This window comes from Eretmochelys imbricata, chromosome 5 (assembly GCF_965152235.1).
Source record: "Eretmochelys imbricata isolate rEreImb1 chromosome 5, rEreImb1.hap1, whole genome shotgun sequence".
NCBI lineage: Eukaryota > Metazoa > Chordata > Testudines > Cheloniidae > Eretmochelys > Eretmochelys imbricata.
In genome coordinates this window covers 123,811,669-123,836,641 of record NC_135576.1, presented here as the reverse complement: position 1 = coordinate 123,836,641, position 24,973 = coordinate 123,811,669, and the positions used below count along the sequence as shown (strand labels likewise).

Below are 24,973 nucleotides of genomic sequence, written 5' to 3'. Positions count from 1 at the left end.
AAGCCCTGGCTGGGATGATTTAGTTGGGGATTGGTCCTGCTTTGAGCAGGGGGTTGGACTAGATGACCTTCTGAGGTCCCTTCCAACCCTGATATTCTATGAAGAGCTTGGTATCCTCAGTCAATTGGAGAACAAGGCAGGCCCTTTCCAATGAGATGACCACTTTGTTACTAGTCTCCATCTTTGGGAGCAACACAGCCATTCCTGCTCATGGTGCTGTTGCAGTGCTGAACCCGAGAGACCTTTCTATCCTAACTCAGGCTTGAGCTACTAAGGAACAGTGATGGAGCTGCCTAGATGACACTACCCACTTGTGACTTCAAGCACAGAGACAAGCTCTCCGAAAAATGCATTACAAGCCCAGCACTGGTCTGATTATGGATCTCCCACAACCCTGAGCCATGTGCCTGTCGTGTTATTGACCTGGCTAGCTTTACACTAGGAAGTAGGAAAGGTTAGGCAGGTGCTTGGCTAACAGCAGGGAGGAAGGACGCAGGCTGGCTGATGTCCATGCTTCAGCAAGACTGTCTGCTGCTCTCTCTTGCAGCTAGTCTCCCTGTGTGTGTGCGCAGGGGTGCGTTTTGACAACTCCAGGCAACTGGGATTTCACAATTCACCATCCCTTTTCCTGGACACTTCCAACCTGTTGAGCTTCTTACACTGGATTAGAGGCAAAGCCTGGCAGTCTCCCACCACTGTATGTGACCCTTTTAACTTCGCTCATTACTAATAGTAGGTTCTCAGCTCTCCACACACCCCATTTCCTCTCAAGGCCACAGTGCTCTAACACACTGGGTTCTTCCCTGTGTTACTTGGTCTCAGTCTGTAATGTTGCTTTCCTACACACTGGAAGCCAGATGAGTGTTCTCAATGGGCTGTTCCCTCCTTCTACATGAGAAAAGTCTCAATGGAAGAGAGTCAAATGGAGGCACCTGAAGAGATGCCTTCACCCAGGACACAAGCTCAGCCATTCTGGAGCCCTGCCAGAGAAAAAGTGGGTGCAAGGGGTGTGTGTGTGTGTGTAGAAGGGGGGATGGGGTCATCTGTACAGTAAATGTTTGTAGAGAGCACAAGTCGGGGAGGGAATCACATTAAGCAGACAGGAATTTGAATGCAGTTGCAGTTTATTGGGACATTAAACCCTAGTTTTACACATTACACAGCTAGGAAAAAGATCAAGCTCAGGAGCACTTCCTGTGTAGAGAGGAATAAAGCTGTAGGTATGTCCTGAGAGAAGCAGACTAGCCCTGCAAGGGATGCAGTCCTGCATGACTAGTCATGCCACCCTGTAACCAGTACTACATAGTTCTGGGGAAGTGTGCGTGGGAAAGGACATTCATGTTCTGTTCCTTCTGCAGAAGGAAGAGTTGACCTCAGTCCACCATCTGCCAAAGCAGGACTACGGCCTCAGCGAGGAGACCCCACACTAGCTATGCAGGCAATTCAGCTGGATTCCTTCCAGCAGCAGGGGGAACCCTTCAGGCCTCCACCTTCTTTCCTTCCTCCACCAGCTCATCAGGACACTGTGGGGAGTCTCCCGCGGGAGTGAAGGGTCCCACGATCCAGTCCAGGGGAATGTTCTGCATCACGTATTCCAGGAGCTCATCCAAGGACTTCTGGGCTTTGGTCACCATCTCCCGACTCCGGGCAAGGGCACTGCTGGACAGATCCTGGAAACAGCCGGAACTGGAGAAGGAGGCCTGGAGCTCTTCTGTACTGCTCGAGACCTGCTGGGCCTTGTCCTGGATAGTGCTGGGAAGGCCCCGGATGCTGCCCAGGAGAGTAAGGCAGGTAGTTTTCAGTTGCTGGGTGAGGCTCTGGGACATGGCTAGAGCCTGAGCTTCAACCTGCTGGAAGGAGAAAGAGACTGGAGTATCTGCACGTCTCCCCTGCAGATAGGGGGGAGTTTGCTGGAGCAAGGCTGTGAGGGCGAGAAGGAGGAGAATACCTTTGTGGAGTCAGGATCCTCCTGCCCTTCCAACTTCCCCCTGCAGCACTGGAGCCACATCTGATAGAGACGGTCCTGGCCATTGTGAAGCTTCTGATCTACGGCCTGCTTGGCATGGCTGATCTGCAGGAGGGGAGGGCAGTTAGCTGGGAAGAGCAGGAGGCGGCTGGCCAGGGAAGCTCTCCCACAGCTAGGTGTGGGCAGCAGGCGGGCAGCACTACTGCAGCGACACAGCTGGGCCCAGGAACAAACAGTGCCAATGGCACTGAGCATGGGAGGCTGCAGAGACCGTGACCCACAGCAGCTACAGGGCAGGGGAGAGGGGTCGTGTTCCTACCAGGTCAATGATTTGCTGGAGCTGGGAGAGGGCCTCCAGGGTGCGCTGCCTGGGTTGTCTCATCTTGCCCAGGGCGTGCTGGTAGGCTCGCTGGCGCAGCGTGCTCGACAGGGAACCCAGACGCACGTAGTAACTCCGCTGCTCTGCGGGAGCCTCTCCAGGCCCCTCCAGGGGAGTTGAGGCAAGCTCAGCTGGAAGGGGGAAGGGGTCAGTTGGCAGCAGTGGTGCAAGTAAGGCAGTAAGGTCAGGTACACCGCGCCATTAAGACATTCGTTGCTGGTACGACGTACTGGAATAACGTTTGGTAGCCGCTGAAAACTGCAGGGCTCTCAGGAACCGCAGCAGCGAAAGGAGCAGAACGCTGGCACCTCCTCCGGTGTGGCTGTACCACCCCCAGCTGGCCCCCCACCAGCCCTTCCACGTAGTTGCGTATCCTGTCTGGAGTCTGTAGAGCCCCCTGCACAAGGCAGGGTGCGGTTGTTTAGGGGGAGTCACGTGCCCCCCCCCGCCCTTTTGGATCCCTCCCATGAGTCACCGTACTGGTAAGAGTTAAAATCTACTTGCACCACTGGCTGCCAGGGCCAGGATACAAGGCAGGGATGCATTCAGCCCTCCCAAAGCTTGTAACCGATGCAATCTTTCCCAGGGCACCTTTGGATGCCTGAAGCACCGACCACTAAGGCAGTGGGGAGCTGCACAGGGAGCAGCATCAGAGCCATCAGACAGGGGAAGCAGAGGGCCCAGCATGAAGGAACTAAGGGAGGGCTAGTAGCCAAGCTAGGTTGCAAGCTAACCTGAAGGAGAGGTGGCTCTTTTGGAATCTCAGCTGTGAGCACTGAACAGGTGTGAGTCCAAGCCACGCCCCAAGACACCAGGGTCACATTGGTTTGTATTCAGCAGAGGGGATCTTACCGAGCTCCTCCTCTGTCATGGGGAGGTAGTAGTCCACCAGCTGCTCAGATTTCCCCAATGCTGTGTCTATGACACTCGCAGCCATCTGCCCCATGCTGGAGCCCATCACTGTGCTCATGCTGCTGGTCACGGCGGATTTGGTCATCTCCATGCTCTCCTGGACAGCCCCTTGGGCCACGCTCACCATGCTGGTCACTGCATCCTTGGCCTCAGTGACTGTGCTGCAGACTGCATCCTTGGCACCCAGCATTGTGGCACGCACGAGGTCTTGGGCATCCAAAGCCACCTAGAGGAAAGGGGGTCAGAAGAGAAGTCACTGAACACCTAGCGGAAGTGAAGGGCCCACAGCCTCACCCTGCTCCAGCCGTGACACTCATGTGGTTACCTTCTCCATCGGCTGCTGCAGGATGGGCAGCTGCTCCTCCAGTCTGTCCAGACCCCAACAGGCATATTCATTGGCTGCTGCAACTGTAACAACCACAGAACTAGTTCTCTTGATTCCTTCATGTGCACAGATCTCGTGGGGCTGCTGATCTGTGTACATTGGAGGACTCGTGTTCCTAAGCAAGTGTCCCAGGTTACTGATGGGAAAGCCAAGGAAGAGGGGTTGGGCAAGTTGCCCAAGGCTATGGAGCCAGGTTTAGCACTCAGGTGATCCTGCTGCCAGTCATCTGTTCATCCACCCCCAGCTTCTCCTAGAGGGTTTCAGGAGTCTCCAGTGCCTGCCATGGGCTCTGATCCTTTTAGCATTGGAGCTGCTTCCTGTACCCTCTAGCAGGTATTGCTCCATGGCATTAGGTGCCATACACAGTGCATGTGGCTGTGTGGTACTGGGCCAGCCATGCACACCAGGGATTGTGGCTGGGCACTGCCTGCCTCTAGGCTGGTCCAGCTCACCGCTGGTACCTGAGCAGGAATCCCCACCAATGCCTTGGCCAGATCAGGTCTAGGAGCTCGCCGAGTTCAGGGGAGCAGGAGAAGGGAGTCTGTGGATTCTGTTTCCTGCCAGTTGGAGGCAGAGTTCAGTAGTGGGCCTAGAGCCACTGTAGGCTGAGCCTGCCCCCAGACCCACCTCCCCCGCCACACACACAGGAGTGTTCCAGCCTCCCTTCCCTTACTCACGCTGTGGCTCCAGCTGGGCCAGGATGGGCCGTGCCCCAGTGATGGCAGCAGAGGTGATGCCCCTCACCCCAATCTCTACCACCTCACAGACCCCTTTGATGGCTGGGTGGGTCTCTTTGGTGGCAGCGTAGCTGGCAGAGGCCATCTCACAGGTAGAGCTGATCAAGGGCAGGCCAGCCACCCTCTCCCCTGCAGTCTGAGGGAGAGAAAGAGGAGTCAGCTGAGGAAGAGCTCCTGGCTTGTCCCCTCCTGTCTCTTTCCTTCTGCAGATACCGATTCTGTAGGAGACTGTCTTCTGAGCTAGGCAGTCTCCTGTCCCTGTCAGCAGGGATTCAGTGGCCTGCCTGTGACATTAGTTACACACCCAGAAGTCTGGTCCCATTGGAACAGCTGCCTATATTCAGCAAGGTCTCAGGAACGCCATTTCCGTCCTGGCACACCCACCAACAAAACAGAACTATGTCACGGTCTCGTTCCTTCAGTGAGAGCAGTAATGGAGAGACCTTTTGTCTTTCCAAGTGCAGTCTCTCCCGATCAGGAACCATGTCTTGGTCCAGGACACAGTACAATGCCCCCCTCTTTTTTGGGGGCCCTTGGGCATTAGTCAACAGGATTTGCCAGTGTTACAGTGCTGACAGCCCTCAAAGGGGCGCCAGTGCTCCTCCTGGCTTCAGGAGGCACTTGTGGGCAGTGACTACAGCACTCAGAGCTAAAATCATTGGCTAGTGTTGTGGTTACAAGTTCCTCTCTCCAGCAGTGGAGACATTCAAGCTAGAACAGCCCTTCCAGCTGCCAAGCACACCTGCCTCCCCAGGAGGGACCCACCTGTTGCTCCTCTGCCTGGATCTCCGCCTGTGGTTCGTGTTCCTTAGCAGACATAGTGGAGTGAGATGTCCCTGCAAGATCCGAAAAGGAATATTGAGCGGCTACAGCAGGAAATAAAATCAATATCGTGTGGGAACATCAGGAAAGCTGCTCCCAGTCCATTTTCTCTAAGAGCCAGACCAGGTTGTCCCCCTGTAGGAAGTCTCTCTACAGAGAGAACAGGCCAGGGCCATAAACCTTTCATCTAAGGCAGGCCCAGAAACAAACAGCCAGTTCATCTGGGTGTGGTCTTCTGTCCCCTCTACTGGCACCAGGACCAGTTAGAGAGATTAATGCATCCGCTCTACAGTCTTAGCTAAGAACCATATGGCTTTTAGCTCATGCAGTGGAGCTAAATGCATGAGCCTCTAAAGGGTCCAGGTTTGATCCTGCCTATGACCAGGGTCTGTTGGTGTTACACATAGATCGATGGACAGATATTAAAGTCAGAAGAGACCATTATGGTCATCTAATCTGACCTTCTGCACAATGCAGGCCACAGAATCTCATCCACAGACTCCTGCAAAAACCCTCTCATTTATGTCTGACCTATTGAAGTCCTCAAATAGTGGTTTAAAGACTTCAAGGAGCAGAGAATCATCCAGCAAGTGACCCGTGCCCCATGCTACAGAGAAAGGCAAAAAGCCTCCAGGGCCTCTTCCAATCTGCCCTAGAGGAAAATTCCTTCCTGACCCCAAATATGGCAATCAGCTAAACCCTGAGCATATGGGCAAGATTCACCAGCCAGATACCCAGGAAAGAATTCTCTGAAGCAACTCAGATCCCACCCAATCTAACAGCCCATTTACACACTCCCAAAGCTTTTACTCAGACTTCAAGACCCAACAATACCTCCCAAGGGGAGCACCAGGACACCTTCACAGCTCATCAGAGGCACCCTCCTAGTTTAGTCTTTTCCCAGATTGTACTCTGGGACAAATGGAATTAGCCCCAGTACAATCACTGACAGAAGTTATCCTGCTGAAGGTAATAGCCATTGACTACACACACAGAACACTGAATTGAGGAGGTACCATTGGCGAGCCTTCAGGGACCTCTAGAGTGAGCACTGTTTAAGTCTCCTCGGATTCTGAGTTACATAGGAGATGATCATAATGGTCCCTTCTGACCTTAATATCTATGTGTCTACATCAGAGATGCCCACTATGGCAGGCTGGTTATTTTAAAGCCAATTTAGCTGGTAAAAATACAAATATTTTCTATTGTCAGTTAAAGATGGTCTGGTAAAGAAACAGATTCCAGTTCAGGTAAATTGACACCATCACCCCTAGAGGCGAGATTGAGACCACTAACTAGAAAGCTACAGCCAAGAAGCATTTCCCTTATGGGAAGGCACCAGGCCTGTTTTCCTTTAATGTTTCCTGCATTATCTGTTTCAGATACATATTGGTTACCCAGCACTCCAGTCTCAGCTGAATCAGCCACCTCAGTCAAGTGTTTCCCCCTGCAGATCATTAGGACAAGCCAGAACTCAGGCCACAGCCCTAAGTCCCAATCCCCATTTCTGAGGGGGAACAGCATAGCTTAGATCAGGTAGAGAGATGAGGAGAGAGTTTTTCATAATCCAGGCTGTAATTTACTTCTCCTTGTTGAATAGTCTATTCTCCTCTAGGGAAGCCTCCATCTCCTAGAACATACCATTAATCCAGGCCTCCCAGTCTGGAAGGCAGATAGTTTCCTTCCCTGGACTTTTTGCTCAGAAGACTCAACTCAAAATGCTTTACACAAGTACAGCTACCAAGCACTGAAACTAGCTAACAGCTTCTGATCAATCAATCCTAGCCACCAAGCAAGACATTAGCTCACACTCTGTGTAAGAAAAGAGCCCACATCTAAACACCCCCAGATCCTAAGACCTAGCTTAACCACACATCTTACCAATCTTCTACACTACTAAACCTTCACCAATACTCAGACCTCCCCAAGGTGTCAGCCATTATATTCCTGTGATGATGTCATCATGGGGCTGGACACACTTGACAGACAGCTCAAAAGACCAATCACAGAGCTGCATTCCCAACTTTACCCAGTGAGGGCTGTGAGCCTCTGAAAAGTTACAGGGTTTCAGAGTTGCCAATCTTGGTTGGATGTGTTCCTGGAGGTCTCATCACATGACAATCTTTAATTAAAGATTTAATCTTTAATTCCTGGAGACTTCAGGACAATCCTGGAGGGCTGGAAACCTTGTTTCAGATTGTGAGCTGTTTGGGGCAGGCCTTTTAGTCTGTGTTAAGACAGTACCTAGCACGATGGGATTCAAGTTCTGATTTTGGCTTCTAAATGCTACGGTCATACAAATAATAAGAATGCTTCATACTCTCAGAGTGCTCCGGTTGTTCTCTCTGAAGAGCGCCTTTACGCTCCTTTTCCCTGGTAACATTTTCAGTGTAGAAGGCTTTTTATCAGTAAAACCATCTAAGAGAGGAGAGTGCTGATAGCTGTTGTATTATTTTCCTGTCCTGCCCACTCCAAAAGAGGCTGGGGAAGTTATTCTGGCCCAGCTCGCACAACATATTTCCTCAGTTCATTTATAGCCCTCCTGTTGGTTGACTTGTCCAGGGAAGAGAACATGGCACAGATTTTTAAAGGTATTTAGCTATTGCTCCTCTCAGCATTGCAAGGCCTAAGTGACTTAGGCCCAGAATCTCAAAGAGAGTTAGGCTGCCCCACACTGGCCAATAAGGGGTTAAAGACTGAGTGCAGTTAGCAGTTCCAATAAAAGGGTCAGTTCAATACAGGGAACCCCCAGGCTCAGGGGGAATCAGGGGAGCATTTGGGAAATGACGGGGATGACACAGCCACAGGGAAGGACTAAGTGGGGAGACAAGCTCAGGGAAAAGTTTGGGTGGGGGGTTAGTGATAGCCACTATGCTCGACTCTGTTCCCTCCCCATTATCATTCCTGGCCTAGTTACTCTAGTGCGAGGGCCCTTCTGAGCCCGAGTGACAGCAGATCACACCATGTATAACTTCTTCCCATAACCTCCCCATCACCCTTCACATTGGGAGTAAAATCAAATCAGGGAGTGCAAATGCCTGGAGCAGCTGAGCAGAGCTCCAAGGAGCTCTGCACAAGTGCAAGTATCACCAGCACAGAGAGACCATTGCATGCTCAGGGCTTAGAAACCACCTTCCCATCCATAGCCCTCCCACATACGCAGCCAGCAGAAGAAGCAAGCCCAACCATGTCTTCCTACCTGGGATCTACAGCTACAATCACTAATTATCTAAAGGGTGCCACCCAGGAGAAAAAGCCAGCTGGGGGCAGGAAGCATCTCTTTCCTTTTCCCATTCCTCCTCCTAATATTCAGACCATTGGGGTGTAGCTGGTGTGATCTCTATGCTCACACCTTGGATCCTCCAACAGGCCTTTGGATTAAACACTCGAGCCCGTTGGTTTGGGGTTTCCTGAAATAACACACTGCTCCTTGTGCCATAAACACTGCATCCGGTGGGTTAGTCAGTTACTGCATTTTCTTTGTATAGCTTCAAACTGGTCCAGCAACATTTTCAGTTGGGTTTCTTAGGTCTGACCCTGGCTTGGGGATGTGCTAGAACAGCTCCTTCTCCACGGAAAGATTAGTGTTAGGGGCTGTGCTTGGGAAACGTAGGCTGCAATGTTCTTCACGGTGTAAAGAAAATCCAGCTCCTACCTCTATCAAGGTTTGAAGCGAATATTTGCTGATGTGAAATCCACTCATTGACCTCACACATTTTATTAGACTTGGACTAAAGAGGAAAGAGCTTCATTGGGCTTGAACACAGATTAGCTGACCAGCACTCCTGAAGTCTGCCTTTATTCTTCCATATCCCTAAAACGAGCAGGCTAGGACCTTTACTCACCCCAGCAGGGCTCCACCTAGCTAGCGTTGGAGGGGCTTCTGTTAGTCTAGAGCACAGCAGGGTTTGTAACACACCTCCAGTTACACAGGCAAATTAGCCTGTCAATTAGGGAGTTTCTGACTTTGGTATGAGTCAACAGTGTGCCCTTGTTCCCAAGATGGCCAATGGCACTTTGGGCTGTGTAAATAGGGGCATTGCCAGTGGATCGACTGACATGATTGTTCCCTTCTATTTGACATTGGTGAGGCCTCATCTGGAGTACTATGTCCAGTTTTGGGCCGCACAGTACTAAAAGGATGTGAAAAAATTGGAAAGGGTCCACCAGAGGGCAACAAAAATGATTAGAGCGTCTGTAACACATGACTTATGAGGAGAGGCTGAAGGAACTGGAATTGTTTAGCCTGCGGAAGAGAAGAACGAGGGGGCATTTGATAGCTGCTTTCAACTACCTGAAAGGGGGTTCCAAAGAAGATAGATCTAGACTGTTCTCAGTGGTAGCAGAGGACAGAACAAGGAGTAATGGTCTCAAGTTGCAGTGGAGGAGGTTTAGTTTGGATATTAGGAAAATCTTTCACTAGGAGGGTGGTGAAGCACAGGAATGCATTACCTAGGGAGGTGGTGGAATCTTCTTCCTTTGAAGTTTTTAAGCACAGGCTAGACAAAGCCCTGGCTCGGATGATTTAGTTGAGAATTGGTCCTTCTTTGAGCAGGGGGTTGGACTAGATGACCTCCTGAGGTCCCTTCCAACCCCCATATTCTAGGAGTCTATGAAAAGCTTTGTATCCCCAGTCCATTGCAGTACAAGGCAGGCCCTGTTCAATGAGATCAGGAGTAACCAGCCCTGGGAGCTGCTTACATCACCACTTTGATTACTAAACACACCCATTCCTGCTCATGATGCTGCTGCAGTACTGAACAAGAGACATTTCCTGGCCTGAAGCTTTTTAATAGCTCAAGCCAGAGTTAGGATAAGCAACAGTGATAGAGCTGCCTAGATGACACTACCCACTTGTGACTTCAAGCACAGACACAAGCTCTCAGGAAAAAGCATTACAAGCCCAGCACTGGTCCTATTATGGATCTCCCACAACCCTGAGCCATGTGCCTGTAGCAGTATTGGCCTGGCTAGGTTTACACTAGGCAGTAGGAAAGGTTAGGCAGGTGCTTGGCTAATGGCAGGGAGGAAGGATGCAGGCTGGCTGATGTCCATGCTTCAGCAAGACTGTCTGCTGCTCTCTCTTGCAGGTAGTCTCCCTGTGTGGGCGTGTGTTTTGTTCAATCCCAGTTGCCTGGACTTGTCAATTCACCATCTCTTTTCCTAGACACTTCCAACCTGTTGAGCTTCTTGCACTGGGCTTGAGGCAAGGCCCAGCAGTCTCCCACCACTGTATGTGACCCTTTTAACTTTGCTCATTACCAGTAGTAGGTTCTCAGTTCTCCACACACCCCCTTTCCTCTCAAGGCCATAGTGCCCTATCTCAACAACCTGGGTCTTTCCCTCCGTTAGTTTGTCTCAGAGTCTGTAATGTTGCCTTGCTACCCCCTGGAAGCCAGACAAGTGTTCTCAATGGGCTGCTGCCTCCTTCTACATGAGAAAAGTCTCAATGGAAGAGAGTGTCAAATGGAGGCACCTGAAGAGATGCCCTCAGCCATTCTGGAGCCCTGCCAGAGAAAAAGAGGGTGTGAGAAGAAGAGGGGAATGGGGTCACGTGCACAATATATGTTTGTACAGAGAACAAGGCGGGGAGGGAATCACATTAAGCAGACAGCAATTTGAATGCTGTTGAGGTTTATTGTGACATTAAACCCTAGTTTTACACATTAAAAAGCTAGGAAAAATATCAAGCTGAAGAGCACTTGATATGTACACAGGAAGACAGCTGTATGTATGTCCTGAGAGAAGCAGACTAGCCCTGCAAGGGATGCAGTCCTGCATGACTAGTGATGCCACCCTGTAATGGGTAATACATGGTTCTGCGGAAGTGTGCCTGGGAAATGACATTTATGTTCTGTAATTCTGCAGAAGGAAGAGCTGACCTCAGTCCATCTGCCAAAGCAGAACTGTGGCCTCAGCAAGGAGACCACACACTAGCTATGCAGGAAATTCAGCTGGATTCCTTCCAGCAGAAGGGGGAACCCTTCAGGCCTCCACCTTCTTTCCTTCCTCCACCAGCTCATCAGGACATGGTGGGGAGTCTCCAGTGGGAATGAAGGGTCCCACAATCCAGTCCAGGGGAATGTTCTGCATCACATATTCCAGCAGCTCATCCAGGGAAACCTGGGCCTTGTTCACCATCTCCCGACTCCGGGCAAGGGCACTGCTGGACAGATCCTGGAAACAGCCGGCACTGGAGAAGGAGGCCTGGAGCTCTTCTATACTGCTTGAGACCTGCTGGGCCTTGTCCTGGATAGTGCTGGGAAGGCCCTGGATGCTGCCCAGGAGAGTAAGGCAGGTGGTTTTCAGTTGCTGGGTGAGGCTCTGGGACATGGCTAGAGCCTGAGCTTCAACCTGCTGGAAGGAGAAAGAGACTGGAGTATCTGCAAGTTTCCCCTACAGATGGGGAGAGTTCACTGGAGCAAGGCTGTCAGGGTGAGAAGGAGGAGAATACCTTTGTGGAGTCTGGTTCCTCCAGCCCTTCCAACTTCCCCCTGCAGCACTGGAGCCACATCTGGTACAGATGGTCCTGGCCATTGTGAAGCTTCTGATCTACGGCCTGCTTGGCATGGCTGATCTGCAGGAGGAAAGGGCAGTTAGCTGGGAAGAGCAGGAGGCGGCTGGCCAGGGAAGCTCTCCCACAGCTAGGTGTGGGCAGCAGGCGGGCAGCACTATTGCAGCGACACAGCTGGGCCCAGGAACAAAACAGTGCCAATGGCACTGAGCATGGGAGGCTGCAGAGACTGTGACCCACAGCAGCTACAGGGCAGGGGAGAGGGGTCGTGTTCCTACCAGGTCAATGATTTGCTGGAGCTGGGAGAGGGCCTCCAGGGTGCGCTGCCTGGCTTGTCTCATCTTGCCCAGGGCGTGCTGGTAGGCTCGCTGGCGCAGCGTGCTCGACAGGGAACCCAGGCGCACGTAGTAACTCCGCTGCTCTGCGGGAGCCTCTCCAGGCCCCTCCAGGGGAGTTGTGGCAAGCTCAGCTGGAAGGGGGAAGGGGTCAGTTGGCAGCAGTGGTGCAAGTAAGGCAGTAAGGTCAGGTACGCCGCGCCATTAAGACATTCGTTGCTGGTACGACGTACTGGAATAACGTTTGGTAGCCGCTGAAAACTGCAGGGCTCTCAGGAACCGCAGCAGCGAAAGGAGCAGAACGCTGGCACCTCCTCCGGTGTGGCTGTACCACCCCCAGCTGGCCCTCCACCAGCCCTTCCCAGACAGGAGATGCAACTACGTGGGTCTGTAGAGCCCCCCCCACAAGGCAGGATGGGGTCGTTTGGGGGGAGTCATGTGCCCCCCCCGCCCTTTTGGGTCCCTCCCATGAGTCGCTGTACTGGTAAGCATTAAAATCTACTTGCACCACCAGTTGGCAGGGCCAGGATACAAGGCAGGGATGCGTTCAGCCCTCCCAAAGCTTGTGACCGATGGAATCTTTCCCAGGGCATGTTTGGATGCCCTGGAGCACCGACCAGTAAGGCAGCAGGTAGCTGCAAAGGGAGCAGCGTCAGAGCCATCAGACAGGGCTAGCAAAGGACTCAGCATGAAGGAACAAGGGGAGGGCTAATAGCCAAGCTAAGTTGTAAGGAAGCCTGAAGGAGGTGGCTCTTTTGGCAGATCAGCTGTGAACACCAAGTCCAATCCGCACCCCAATACACCAGGGTCACATTGGTTTGTATTCAGCAGAGGGCACCTTACCAAGCTCCTCCTCGGTCATGGGGAGGTAGTAGTCCACCAGCTGCTCAGATTTCCCCAGTGCTGTGTCTATGCCACTCACAGCCATCTGCCCCATGCTCGAGCCCATCACTGTGCTCATGCTGCTGGTCACAGTGGATTTGGTCACCTCCACGCTCTCCTGGACAGCCCCTTGGGCCACGCTCACCGTGCTGGTCACTGCATCCTTGGCCTCAGTGACCGTGCTGCAGACTGCATCCTTGACACCCACCATTGTGGCATGCATGAGGTCTTGGGCATCCGAAGCCACCTAGAGGAAAAGGGGTCAGAAGAGAGGTCACTGAACACCTAGCGGAAGTGAAGGGCCCACAGCCTCATCCTGCTCCAGGACCAGCCGTGACACTCGTGTGGTTACCTTCTCAATCGGCTGCTGCAGGATGGGCAGCTGCTCCTCCAGTCTGTCCAGACCCCGACAGGCATATTCATTGGCTGCTGCAACTGAAACACAACCACAGAACTCGTTCCCTTAATTCCTTCATGTGGACAGATCTCGTGGGGCTGCTAATCTGTGTACATTGGAGGACTGGTGTTCCTAAGCACGTGTCCCAGGTTACTGATGGGAAAGCCAAGGAAGAGGGGATGGCAAAGTTGCCCAAGGTTATGGAGCCAGTCTGTTTCAGAGCTAGGTTTAGCACTCAGGAGATCCGGCTGCCAGTCATCTGTTCTGAAACCCTCTAGAAGAAGCTGCAGGTGGATGGAGTCTCCAGTGCCTGCAATGGGCTCAGATCCTTTTAGCATTGGAGCTGCTTCCTGTGCCCTCTAGCAGGTATTGCTCCATGGCATTAGGTGCCATACACAGTGCATGTGGCTGTGTGGTACTGGGCCAGCCATGCACACCAGGGATTGTGGCTGGGCACTGCCTGCCTCTAGGCTGGCCCAGCTCAGCACTTGTACCTGAGCAAGAGTCCAACAACACCTGATGTATCCGTTAGAGCCGCTCCACACAAGGCCAATGCCTTGGCCAGATCAGGTCTAGGAGCTAGCAGAGTTGAGGGGAGCAGGAGAAGGGAGTCTGTGGATTCTGTTTGCAGCCAGTTGGAGGCAGAGTTCAGTAGTGGGCCTAGAGCCACTATAGGTTGAGCCTGTCCCCAGACCCACCTCCCCCGCCACACACACAGGAGTGTTCCTACCTCCCTTCCCTTACTCACTCTGTGGCTCCAGCTGGTCCAGGATGGGCCGTGCCCTAGTGATGGCAGCAGAGGTGATGGCCCTCACCCCAGTCTCTGCCACCTCACAGACTGCTTTGATGGCTGGGTGGGTCTCTTTGGTGGCAGTGTAGCTGGCAGAGGCCATCTCACAGGCAGAGCTGACCAAGAGCAGGCCAGCCACCCTGTCCCCTGCAGTCTGAGGGAGGGAAAGAGGAGTCAGCTGAGGAAGAGCTCCTGGCCTGTCAACGTGTCCCTCCTGTCTCTTTCCCTCTGCAACTACTGATTCTGTAGGAGACTGTCCTCAGAGTTAAGTAGTCTCCTGTCCCAGGAGGGATTCAGTGGCCTGCCTGTGACATTAGTTACACACCCAGAAGCCTGGTCCCATTGGAACAGCTGCCTATAGTCAGCAAGGTCTCAGGAATGCCGTTTCCATCCTGGCACGCCCACCAACAAAACAGAACTGTGTCACGGTCTCGTTCCATCAGTGAGAGCAGGAATGGAGAGACCTTTTGTCTTTCCAAGTGCAGTCTCTCCCGATCAGGAACCATGTCTCGGTCCAGCACCTGCTACAATGCCCCCACTGGGCTTTATAATCAGCGGGATTTGCCGGTGTTCGAGTGGAGACAGCATTCACTGGGTCACCAGTGCTGGTGCTCCTCCCAGATTCAGGAGGCACTTGTGGGCAGTGACTATGGCACTCCGAGAACTAGAACTTGGAGCATTAGCTAGTGTTGTGGTTACGAGTCCCTGTCTCCAGCAGTGGAGACATTCAAGCTCGAACAGCCCTTCCAGCTGCCAAGCACACCTGCCTCCCCAGGAGGGACCCACCTGTTGCTCCTCTGCCTGGATCTCCACCTGTGGTTCATTTTCCTTAGCAGACATGGTGGAGTGAGATGTCCCTGCAAGACCCAAAAAGGAATATTGAGTGGCTACAGCAGGAAACAGTGAAATCAATCTTGTGTAGGAACACCAGGAGAGCTGCTCCCGGTCTGTTTTCTCTAAGAGCCAGACCAGGTTGTCCCCCTGTAATAAGTCTCTCTCTACAGAGAACAGGCCACGGCCTTAAACCTTTGATCTAAGGCAGGCTCAGAGACAGCCAGTTCCTCAAGCCCAGGGATGCACTTGTAATTCACACACCTTGTGGGTGTGTTCTTCTGTCCCATCTCGTGGCACCAGGACCAGTTAGAGAGACAGAGATTAACACATCAGCTCTACAGTCTTAGCTAAGAGCCTTATGGCTTTTAGCTCATGCAGCAGAGGCTCATGTATTTAGCTCCAGAGGAGCCAGATTTGATCCTGCCGGTGTTACACACTCCCAAAGCTTCTCCTCAAACTTCTAGACCCAACAATGCCTCCCAATGGGAGCACCAGGACACCTGCACAGCTCATCAGAGGCACCCTCCTCGTTTATTCTTTTCCCAGATAATACCAGGGCTAATTCCATTTGTCCCAGAGTACAATCACTGACAGAAGTTATCCTGCTGAATGTAGTAGCCATTGACTACACACACAGAACACTGAATTGAGAGGGTACCATTGGCAAGCCTTCAGGGACCTCTAGAGTGAGTAGTGTTTAAGTCTCCCTGGATTCTGAGTTACATAGGAGATGATTATAATGGTCTCTTCTGACCTTAATATCTATGAGTCTACATAGGAGACGCCCACTATGGCAGGCTGGTTATTTTAAAGCCAATTTAGCTGGTAAAAATACAAATATTTTCTTTTGTCAGTTCAAGACTGGTCTGGTAAAGAAACAGATTCCAGTTCAGGTAAATTGACACCATGACCCCTGGAGGCGAGAGTGAGACCACTAACTAGAAAGCTAGGGCCATGAAGCATTTCCCTTATGGGAGGGCACCAGGCCTGTTTTCTTTTAGTGTTTCCTGCATTATCTGTTTCAGATACATATTGGTTAGCCAGCACTCCAGTCTCAGCTGAATCAGCCACCTCAGTCAAGTGTTTCTACCTGCAGATCATTAGGAGAAGCCAGAACTCAGACCACAGCCAGCAGTCCCAATCCCCATCCCTGAGTGGGAACAGCATAGCTTAGCTCAGGTACAGAGGTGAGTGGAGAGTTTTTCCATAGTCCAAGCTCTAATTTGGTTCTCCTTGTTAAATAGTCTGTTGTCCTCTAGGGAAGGCTGCATCTCCTAGAACATGCCATTATTCCAGGCCTCTCAGTCTGGAAGGCAGATAGTTTCTTTCCCTGGACTGTTTGCTCAGAAGACTCAGCTAAAAATGCTTTACACAAGTACAGCTGCCAAGAACTGAAAGTAGCTAAGAGCTTCTGATCATTTAATCCTAGCTATTGCAGGCCATCAGGCAAGACATTAGGTCACAGTCTGAGTAAGAAAGAGCCCCCATCTAAACACCCAAAGAACCAGAAACATAGTACAGAGCTTAACCACACATCTTACCAAACTTCCACACTACTAATCTTTCCCAATACTCAGTCCTCCCCTGCAGGTCTCAGCCATTATATCCCCGTGATGATGTCATCATGGGGCTGGACACACTTGACAGACAGCTCAGGAGGCCAATCACACAGCTGCATTCTCTACTCTGCCCAGTGAGGGCTGTGAGCCTCTGAAAAGTTACAGGGTTTCAGAGTTGCCAATTTTTGTTGGATGTGTTCTTGGAGGTCTCATCACATGACAATCTTTAGTTCCTGGAGACTCCAGGACGATCCTAGAGGGCTGGCAAACCTAGTTTCAGTTTATGAGCTGTTTGGGGCAAGCCTCTTACTCTGTGTTAAGACAGTACCTAGCACAATGGGATTCCAGCTCTGATTTTGGCTTTGAAATGCTATGGTCATGCAAATAATAAGAATGCTTCATATTCTCAGAGTGCTCCAGTTGTTCTCTCTGAAGAGCGCCTTTACGCTCCGTTTCCCTGGTAACATTTTCAGTGCAAAAGGTTTTTTTCAGTAAAACAATCTAAGAGAGGAGAGTGCTGATAGTTGTTGTATTATTTTCCTTTCTTGCCCACTCCAGAAGAGGCTGGGGCAGTTTCTCTGGCCCAGCTGGTACAAGTTGCTTCCTCAGTTCATTTATAGCTTTCCTGTTCGTTGACTTGTCCAGGGAAAAGAACATGGAACAGATTTTTAAAGGTATTTAGCTATTGCTCCACTCAGCATTGCAAGGCCTAAGTGACTTAGGCCCAGAACCTCAAAGAGAGTTAGGTTGCCCCACACTGGGCAACAAGGGGTTAAGGAACTGCTCTGGGCTCAGCCAGCCCTGCCCTGCCACACCTGTTGGAAATGCACCAACTGGAGGAGGAGTTTTTTTGAAGCAGGAGTGCTGCTTATTTTGGGGGACAGCAGGGAAGAGAGTAGATCCATACTACCCCCTCCCTTCCTTTCTTCTCTGTAGAGAAGAAGTAGGGTTACTCTTTTTCTTTAATAACTATCCATAGGTCCCTCCCTGAGGGAAGGAAGGGCCTGCTGCAGACACAGCCTGTGTGGGAAGCATTCCTGTTGGCTATGAATGTGGGACAGTGTTTCTACATCCTGGGAAATTTTCCACAATCTGGGAATTTTTGAGTAAAATGTTTTGAATGAAAATTCCCAATTTCCCACGTTGAAGCACTGCTGGGATTTTTTTTTTACCAGATTTGGGAAGACTTGGGAAATTTTTAGTGCTAGGTTGGGAAAAGTTGGCATCGTGATATAGAAGCACTGATGTGGGTAGAGTCCCCCTTCAAGGAGGCTAGCCCCTGGTTCTGCCCCTGGGCAGCACTGACTAGGGATGGTCTGGCCACCTGGCTTGCTATGTTCTGGTGGGAAGGAGAAACATAGAATGAATATCAGTGAAATATCCTGAATGGAATTAGACATTCAGTCGTTCCAAACTAACAATCTCTCACATTTGTGGTCTCCTGAGTAGGATGAGTCCCAGAAGTGGGGAAATCCAGGAGAAGCTAGGTGCCAAAAGTTCATTACTTTTCCCCCTAGTTTGTACTAGTGTGATGATTTGTTGCCACATCACCTAGTGGATGGCTTGTTAGCCAGTGGATCATGCTGGGCTCTCAAGATTTCCAGCCCAATATTAACTCTGTCAGATATGGCAGGAGGGATAGCTCTGTGGTTTGAGCACTGGCCTGCTAAACCCAGTGTTGTGAGTTCAATCCTTGAGGGGGCTGTTTAGGGATCTGGGGCAAAAATTGGGGATTGGTTCTGCTTTGAGTAGGGGGTTGGACCAGATGATCTCCTGAGGTCCCTTCCAACCCTGATATTCTATGATTCCTTCAGAGGTTGTAGGGGAGGGATGGGCAGGGACAGAAGAGAAGACAAACTCTGGAGTTGCAAGCATTCAGGACGGGAGAGAGCCAGCAGTTTTCCTTCTTAATTTACAATGCTTTTCCACCCTACTACCCTCCCCTGGGGTGGCATCACCTTCACGTTCATTCAGTTCTAGAATCACTGTGGCAAAGGCTGTTGGACTTTAGTTACAACAACTAGTCCTGGAAAACAAGACAATGGTTGTCCTAACAGTTTCCATAGGTTAGTTGGACACCTAGAACAGCCCACGATGTAAGATGCTTTTGTTTCTGTCTCAGAAACCATGGTGAAGTTGACAGCCATTGAACGCACAGAGGGGGGTTGTTAAGGTGTAGCAGCCAGCAAGTTACCCTGTTTTATAGCATGGCCAGATATGGTTAGAGTGAAGAGACAATATGCAGTGCCTAGCAGTGTTGTTGCCCACTGACTGAATGCACCCAGCTTGCGTGGAGAGGGCACACAGAGACCCCCATTTTGGAATGCTGGTGTGAGAAGGTTCCGTGGCAGTTGGGAGTGACAGTTGGGCATCTCAGGCCAGCATGGGGGAGGGAGCAGCTCTTGCATGGCCATTTCCCTCATCCATCCTGGCCCACGGCACCCAGTGCTATGGCTGACAGAAGGGCTCGGCATCTCTGGGCTTAGCTCCAGGGGACCCAAGACAAGCAGCCTCCCTCAGGTGCAGGCACGCTCCTGGCTGCTATCCATGCTAGTGGGTTTTCCTGCCCCGCCAATGTCTGCCACCTCCCAGTCACACTGCTGGAGCTGAACCAGCCCTCACTGCTGCCTGCATGGAGGCGCCAGACCAGAGCCTGCCAAGGGGTGATGGAGGGTGTGGAAATGTAGAAGGAGCCTGCCCATGACCCAGTAGTCCACAGGCTTAGTCAGGGTCCTTATTTATTTAGCTTCATACCCTACATAGAAAAGCACCAAGCTAGGACTCTAGGTGCCTTTGACATAGGTTAAGCAGGATGTGGATAAAAGTCAGATCCTGCCAGAAAATGAAGGATCCTCTTGGATCCATGGAGACTGGCTGGACTCCAGATTTGTTGGCACCATACCAATGGTTGGAGAAGTGCTTTAGGTGGTACAGTTTGGGGGCTCAGGCACAAAAATTGAGAGGATCTGTTATTTTCTGACAGGATCTGACTTTTACTCACACACATGATCTGGTGCCTAGCAATGGCAGTGTAACATGCAGCTGTGCATTGGGTTCTTCCGTCCTAAGTGCAGGACCCTGCACTTATCCTTATTGAACCTTATGTCATGATGATGATCTGAAAAGCAACATGTTAAGTTAGGACTATAAAGGTAGCTGTGGAAAAGACTTTAACTTTTAGGCATGGAATTAACCATCATCCTTGGATACAGGTTTGTATGTCATTAAGGACTTGTTGAAGCTCCTCAGTGGTATTGAGGAGCTGTGGACTGCTCAGATATGTGTGGGTAGAAACAGAACATTGAATACCATAAAGGGGCATGAAGAGGACCAGAAGTCAGTGAAGAATTAAGATGGGCATTTGTAGATAGAAGTAGAATGGCTTGGAGAAAGAATGTGATAGGCTTGTCAGAAGAAGGGGACCTTCTTCCCACCACCTGCAACAGCTTGACTAGAGGAAGGTCAACTATCTTGACCATCTCAGGGTGAGGAAGCGTGACAGGAAAACATAAGCATCCCTGTGCTGATCACAGCTCAGTGGTTTGGTAGAATGAGAGAGGCTGATTCACTCCTCTGAGCAGATCAGTCTTAGAAGTACATGAAGAAGAAGAGCTCTGTGTAAGCTTGCAAGCTTGTCTCTCTCTCTAACAGAAGTTGGTCCAATAAAAGACATTACCTCACCCATCTTGTCTCTCATCGGTAACTAAAAGCTATTAGGAAATGAGGCATCTGTTGTCAGCTACTTGTAACTGAACTGTAACTTTTTCAAACTCAGTGCTGGTGTTTCAAAGTTCATTGCACATTCATTAGTCCCTGCACAGGTTCTGGCACAGTTGGAAATTAGGACAAATAAAAGTTGTGCTTGCTGTGAGAGGCAAGGCTGTACAAAACCAAACTCACACCGGAGCCTTGTATTCAATGTGGAAATTCGTTTCTGTCCCCTTGAACTTGCACGCTTGGCAAAATGAGAGAAGAATGGTCCTTGACCCCACACAGTCAAGGAAATATTGGCCAAAACCAATGTATCTCTATTTGGTTTAAAACAATGAAAATGTTGCTGGGGTTTATAGTGATTTAACACAATTCACAGCTGTCTATTGGAAACAAATGTAATGCACAACAACCAATGACAGCAAGTGCTCCTGGACATCCATTCCCACCGCTCTCCTGTCATACCAGGGCTGAGAGCCCTAACTGCTCATAGTGTATAGCTCTGAAATAGAACTCCATCTTCTGAAAGTCCTAAGGGGCAAGTCACCAGCTGTTCGAGAGTCTTCCAGTTTCCACCTGCAGAGTAAGCTAGACACAGGGGTTCTGTGGCGCATCACTGGCACCGGACTGCGCGTTAGGCTTCCTGAGTTCAGTGAGCCTGGGGTTGTTGAGAAGGGTGTAGAGCAGCAACCACCGTGTCCTGGCTCTGGTTGACACTCTGGGTTCTAAAATGAAATACATACAGAACTCAACACACTCCACTTCTTTTTAAATCAACACAGAATTCAGAAACTAATGACCAGCTCCTCAGCTGGTATCAGTGGAGTTATATCAATAGACACCCACTGAAGATTCATAAATTCCAAGGCCAGACGGGACCATTGTGATCATCTAGTCTGACCTCCTGTATAGCACAAGCCAGAGACCTGCCCCACAATAATTCCCACAGCAGGTCTCTTAGAAAAACACCCCATGTTGATTTAAAAATTGTCAGTGATGACCCTTGATAAATTGTTCCAATGATTAATTGCTCTCACCATTAAGAATGTACACCTTATTTCCAGCCAGAATTGTCTAGCTTCAACTTCCAGACATTGGATTGTTAGATCTTTCTCTGCTAGACTGAAGAGCCCATTATTAAATATTTGGTCCCCACATAGGCGCTGACTTTTGCTGGCGCTGGTGGGTGCTCACCCCCCCTCTGTCCCTGGCCCCACCCTGACTCCACCCCTGCCCCACCCCCATTCCAACCCCTTCCCCAAATCCCTGCCCCAGCCCCGCCTCCTCCCCTGAGCTCACTGCATTCCTGCTCCTCCCCCCTCCCTCCCAGAGCTTGTTGTGCCGCGAAACAGCTGTTTTGCATCGGCAAGTGCTGGGAGGTAGGCGGAGAAGCTGGGACGCGGCACGCTTAGGGGAGGAGGTGGAGGTTAGGTGAGGTGGGGGGGCGGGGAGGGGAGCTTGGCTGCCAGTGGGTGCAGAGCACTCACTAATTTTTCCCCACACCCTCGGAGTCGGCGCCTATGGTTCCCCATGTAGATACTTATAGACTGTAATCTATCTATCTGACCCAAAAGACATGAGGCCAAATTCTCCTCTCGTTTACACTGGGGTAACTCCACTGACTTGTGTGGAATAGCACTGGTGTAAGTGAGAAGAGACTTTAGCTCAGAACATTGTCAGCACCACTTGATAAACAGCATGATTAATATCCTTCCTCCACCTGAGGGCCAACAGCTTCACCTTCACTGCATGCATTAACTCGAAGACACCAGCTCCCAAATATGACCCTTTGTAAAAACGAAGAGCATAGCAAGATTCAATAAAGGGTTATGGTCATAAGATTACAGGCCATTTTTGTGGGCCTTACGGCTTATCTTTCAGATGCACATTTGAAGCCTGATTGACTTCAACTCAGTTGCACGCATGTAACATTGAGCAGAAATGTCTCTTTACTGCATATGAATAAGAATAGTTTCTGCACTTAGGCGTGCTGAGATAATATGACAGGGTCTATCAGTTCTCGTACCTTGCATCTGATCATCAGCATGGGAAGCAGAGGGAGGTTAGAGATAAAGGATTCCCAAAGAGTAATATAATTTTAGAGTTAAATAGCTCATAGTACTCACTTAAGTGGCATATATGTTAATACTTCAGTCAAAGTGCTTACTTGATATATTATTGAAGATATAATATTTGGTGGATTTCTGCAGTTTTTTCTCAGTGGTTCCGGCCAGAAGAATGTGACAAAAGCTGAGGAGGGTGGGGTTAGTGTGGTAGTGGTCCATAAATATCATACCAACCCAGGTGTTGAATCCTGCATTAAAAAAGGGATACATCTACAGAGACGTGCAGCTTAACTCCCTTCTCTCTACACGGCGGGCCCAGTACAGCATTCTTTGTGAACCTATGACTCCCATTCAAGTCAGTAGGCATTTGTGAGAACAAAGAATGCAGGCTCAGGCTCTTCATTCATATACAGCCAAAAGCTTTTCAACCCAAGTCCTCCCTGGGCAAGGTGTGGATGTAGGTAGCCTTTGACAGGTTGGGTGGTGCTTGCTCCACAACTCATCTTGAGGGGTGGGGGCACTGGAAGAGTTAGGATTCTTTCATTCCAAAAAGAAATCAAGAAAGAAACAATATTTGCTTAACAGACCAGTAGTAGTTTATAAAAGTTAGGCCATCCAATCAGGAAACAGAAACCATACCATGTGACTTAAGTGGCCATTCTGAATATCAAGGACAGTCTGAATACTAACTACTAAGAGTTTGTAAACAACCCTCAGCTCAAATGTGTTTGTGAACACACCAGGCCTTTGGAATAGTTAATCAATTGTGATCTGGTCTCCGAAAATTAATAAGCAAGGAGCAATAAATATATTGACCAGCTGTACCCTAAACTCACAAGTCCAATCCACAAATAAATGACTAATTCTACATTTTAAAAGAAAACTCCCCTCTTGGAGCTTTATTCTTCGGAAGCTTCCCCTTTTTTGAAAATGTCAGTCGGGGAAAAATAGTCATATAATACACATCCAGCTTCAAACCAATACTTGGCAATAATTGGCTCAAACCCACCATTGCGGAGGAGCAGAATATATGCTTCAGGGTTTACATCTTTGTGTAGTTTTTAATATTAAAAAAAGCCAAGGACAAAATCCTGAGAGAAGTGGAGTGGCCGCATCTGAGTAGAGTAACTGAGCTATTCTTCATGCACTGTTTTCTATAGCACCCATCACCATAATATCTATGATGGAGCCAGAGCGTGCTGTACAGTGCTCCAAGAAGGAGCATCATGTGCTCACCATAGTGGCTGCTAATGTAAACCACCCTAGATGAGGGGTCTTTGTCCCCTTCTACTGTCTGACCAATGGAAGAGGTTAAAGAGTGCAGCATCTCCCAGTTACGGCAATCAGGTGCTAGACGCGTGTGCTTTTAGAATGGAAGATCTTGGATTCAAACAAGCAGGATTAGTTACACTATTAGCTCTTGGATAAATGTAGGGAGGCCAAGGCCCTGGCCATGTACAGCCCGAGTATGACTAATACTATATTCTGCCTTGCTCCTTTGCAGGTGTGTTGGGCATGAAGAGGTTCCCTGTAGATACATCTGATGTTTGCTTGAAAAGTTCCAATATTCTTTATGAGAGAACCACCAAATGGCAAATCCCCATACAAGCTATCCATGCAATGCTCTGACGTTTCATACACTTACCCATGTCAGCAGCTTCATACCCTTTCTGCATTATAGTCCTGTCTATCCGTGCAATCAGCCAAGTTCCCAACAGGATACTGCAAAGCAGTCTGAACAAACAAGCCCCCAGGCCCAGGAGCACGTTGTAGAAGAATAAAAAGTAATTGAAGTTGTGAAAAGCTTTTCTGCAAAAGAGGGGAAAATCCACTTTCACACTTAGTGCCCAATCATGGGTTTGGTTTGGGCTTCAGTGTGCCACAACAGCTCACAAGGAACTAACAGAGATTGACCAAAGACACAAAAGTTTTAGATCTTGATCCACCCCTAAACCCCTCATCCCCGGCCCCACACCAGATCCCGCACCCCCAGCCAGAGCCCTACCCTGCACCCCTACCCCCTGTCCCAGCCCAGAGCCCCCTCCTGCACCCCAAACCTCTCATCCCTGGCCGGGAACCCCCTCCTGCACCCCAAACCCCTCATCCCCAGTCCCACCCCAGAGCCTGCACCCCCAGCCGGAGCCCTCACCCCCTCCTGCGCCGCAACCCCCTGCTCCAGCCCAATGAAAATGAGCGAGGGTGGGAAAGAGCGAGCGACGAAGGGGGGATGGAGTGAGAAGGGGGTTAGGCCTCGGAGAAGGGACGGGGCAAGAGTGTTTGTTTTTCTGCAGTCAGAAAGTTGGCAACCTAAGATTCTTGGGGCTGAGCTTGTGGAGTCCTTGCACTCACAGAAGTATAGAGATATAGTTGGGGATTGGTCCTGCTTTGAGCAGGGGGTTGGACTAGATGACCTCCTGAGGTCCCTTCCAACCATGATATTCTATGATTCTATGACTGCAATTTTTCAATGAGGGCAGACTTTTAGGGCCCACTCCCCCTCTTCCCTTTTGCTAGACCCTGTAGCTTCACTTTCAATCCCCACTCACCACTGCATACCCTACCCCACCTTACTACTTTTGGATTTGGCCCAGATATCCACACACTCCCAGGTGCATGGTGTTTGAAATTCAGACCCTGAACCAAATTCCGTGGCTTGACCCTCTCTGTCTACTTGTACCTACATT

The 24,973-nt window shown here is 50.2% G+C and overlaps 2 protein-coding genes and 1 pseudogene across 2 annotated transcripts in view; all 3 read right to left on the bottom strand.

Moving 5' to 3' along the window:
• Window positions 1–1,478: 1,478 nt before the first annotated feature.
• LOC144264714 (perilipin-3-like) lies at window positions 1,479–6,659 on the bottom strand. Its single transcript, XM_077816499.1, has 8 exons — window positions 6,599–6,659; window positions 5,145–5,215; window positions 4,320–4,515; window positions 3,583–3,665; window positions 3,198–3,483; window positions 2,286–2,476; window positions 1,949–2,071; window positions 1,479–1,850 (listed from the first exon to the last, which is right to left on the bottom strand). Exons 1-8 carry the CDS (start codon window positions 6,657–6,659, stop codon window positions 1,479–1,481), a joined length of 1,383 nt encoding a protein of 460 aa, XP_077672625.1.
• Window positions 6,660–11,186: 4,527 nt separating this feature from the next.
• LOC144264713 (perilipin-3-like) lies at window positions 11,187–16,054 on the bottom strand (annotated as a pseudogene).
• A 4,757-nt stretch (window positions 16,055–20,811) lies between these two features.
• The window catches only part of LOC144264712 (stimulated by retinoic acid gene 6 protein-like), a 37,027-nt gene continuing 32,865 nt past the window's right edge, over window positions 20,812–24,973 (bottom strand). The window contains exons 16-18 of the mRNA XM_077816497.1: window positions 23,935–24,098; window positions 22,391–22,537; window positions 20,812–20,948 (exon numbers count right to left, since the gene is read on the bottom strand). Of these exons, the coding sequence (XP_077672623.1) occupies window positions 20,812–20,948; window positions 22,391–22,537; window positions 23,935–24,098 (448 nt within the window). The remainder of the gene's footprint in view (window positions 20,949–22,390; window positions 22,538–23,934; window positions 24,099–24,973) is intronic.

Excerpts from the sequence above, each read along its gene's own strand:
- LOC144264714 (XM_077816499.1), bottom strand. The coding sequence starts at position 6,659 with ATGATCTGCAGGGGGAAACACTTGACTGAGGTGGCTGATTCAGCTGAG. Across the intron at positions 3,484-3,582 it reads TGCAGCAGCCGATGGAGAAG|GTGGCTTTGGATGCCCAAGA; the intron begins GTAACCACATGA and ends CCTTTCCTCTAG. Across the intron at positions 1,851-1,948 it reads AGGATCCTGACTCCACAAAG|CAGGTTGAAGCTCAGGCTCT; the intron begins GTATTCTCCTCC and ends TTCTCCTTCCAG.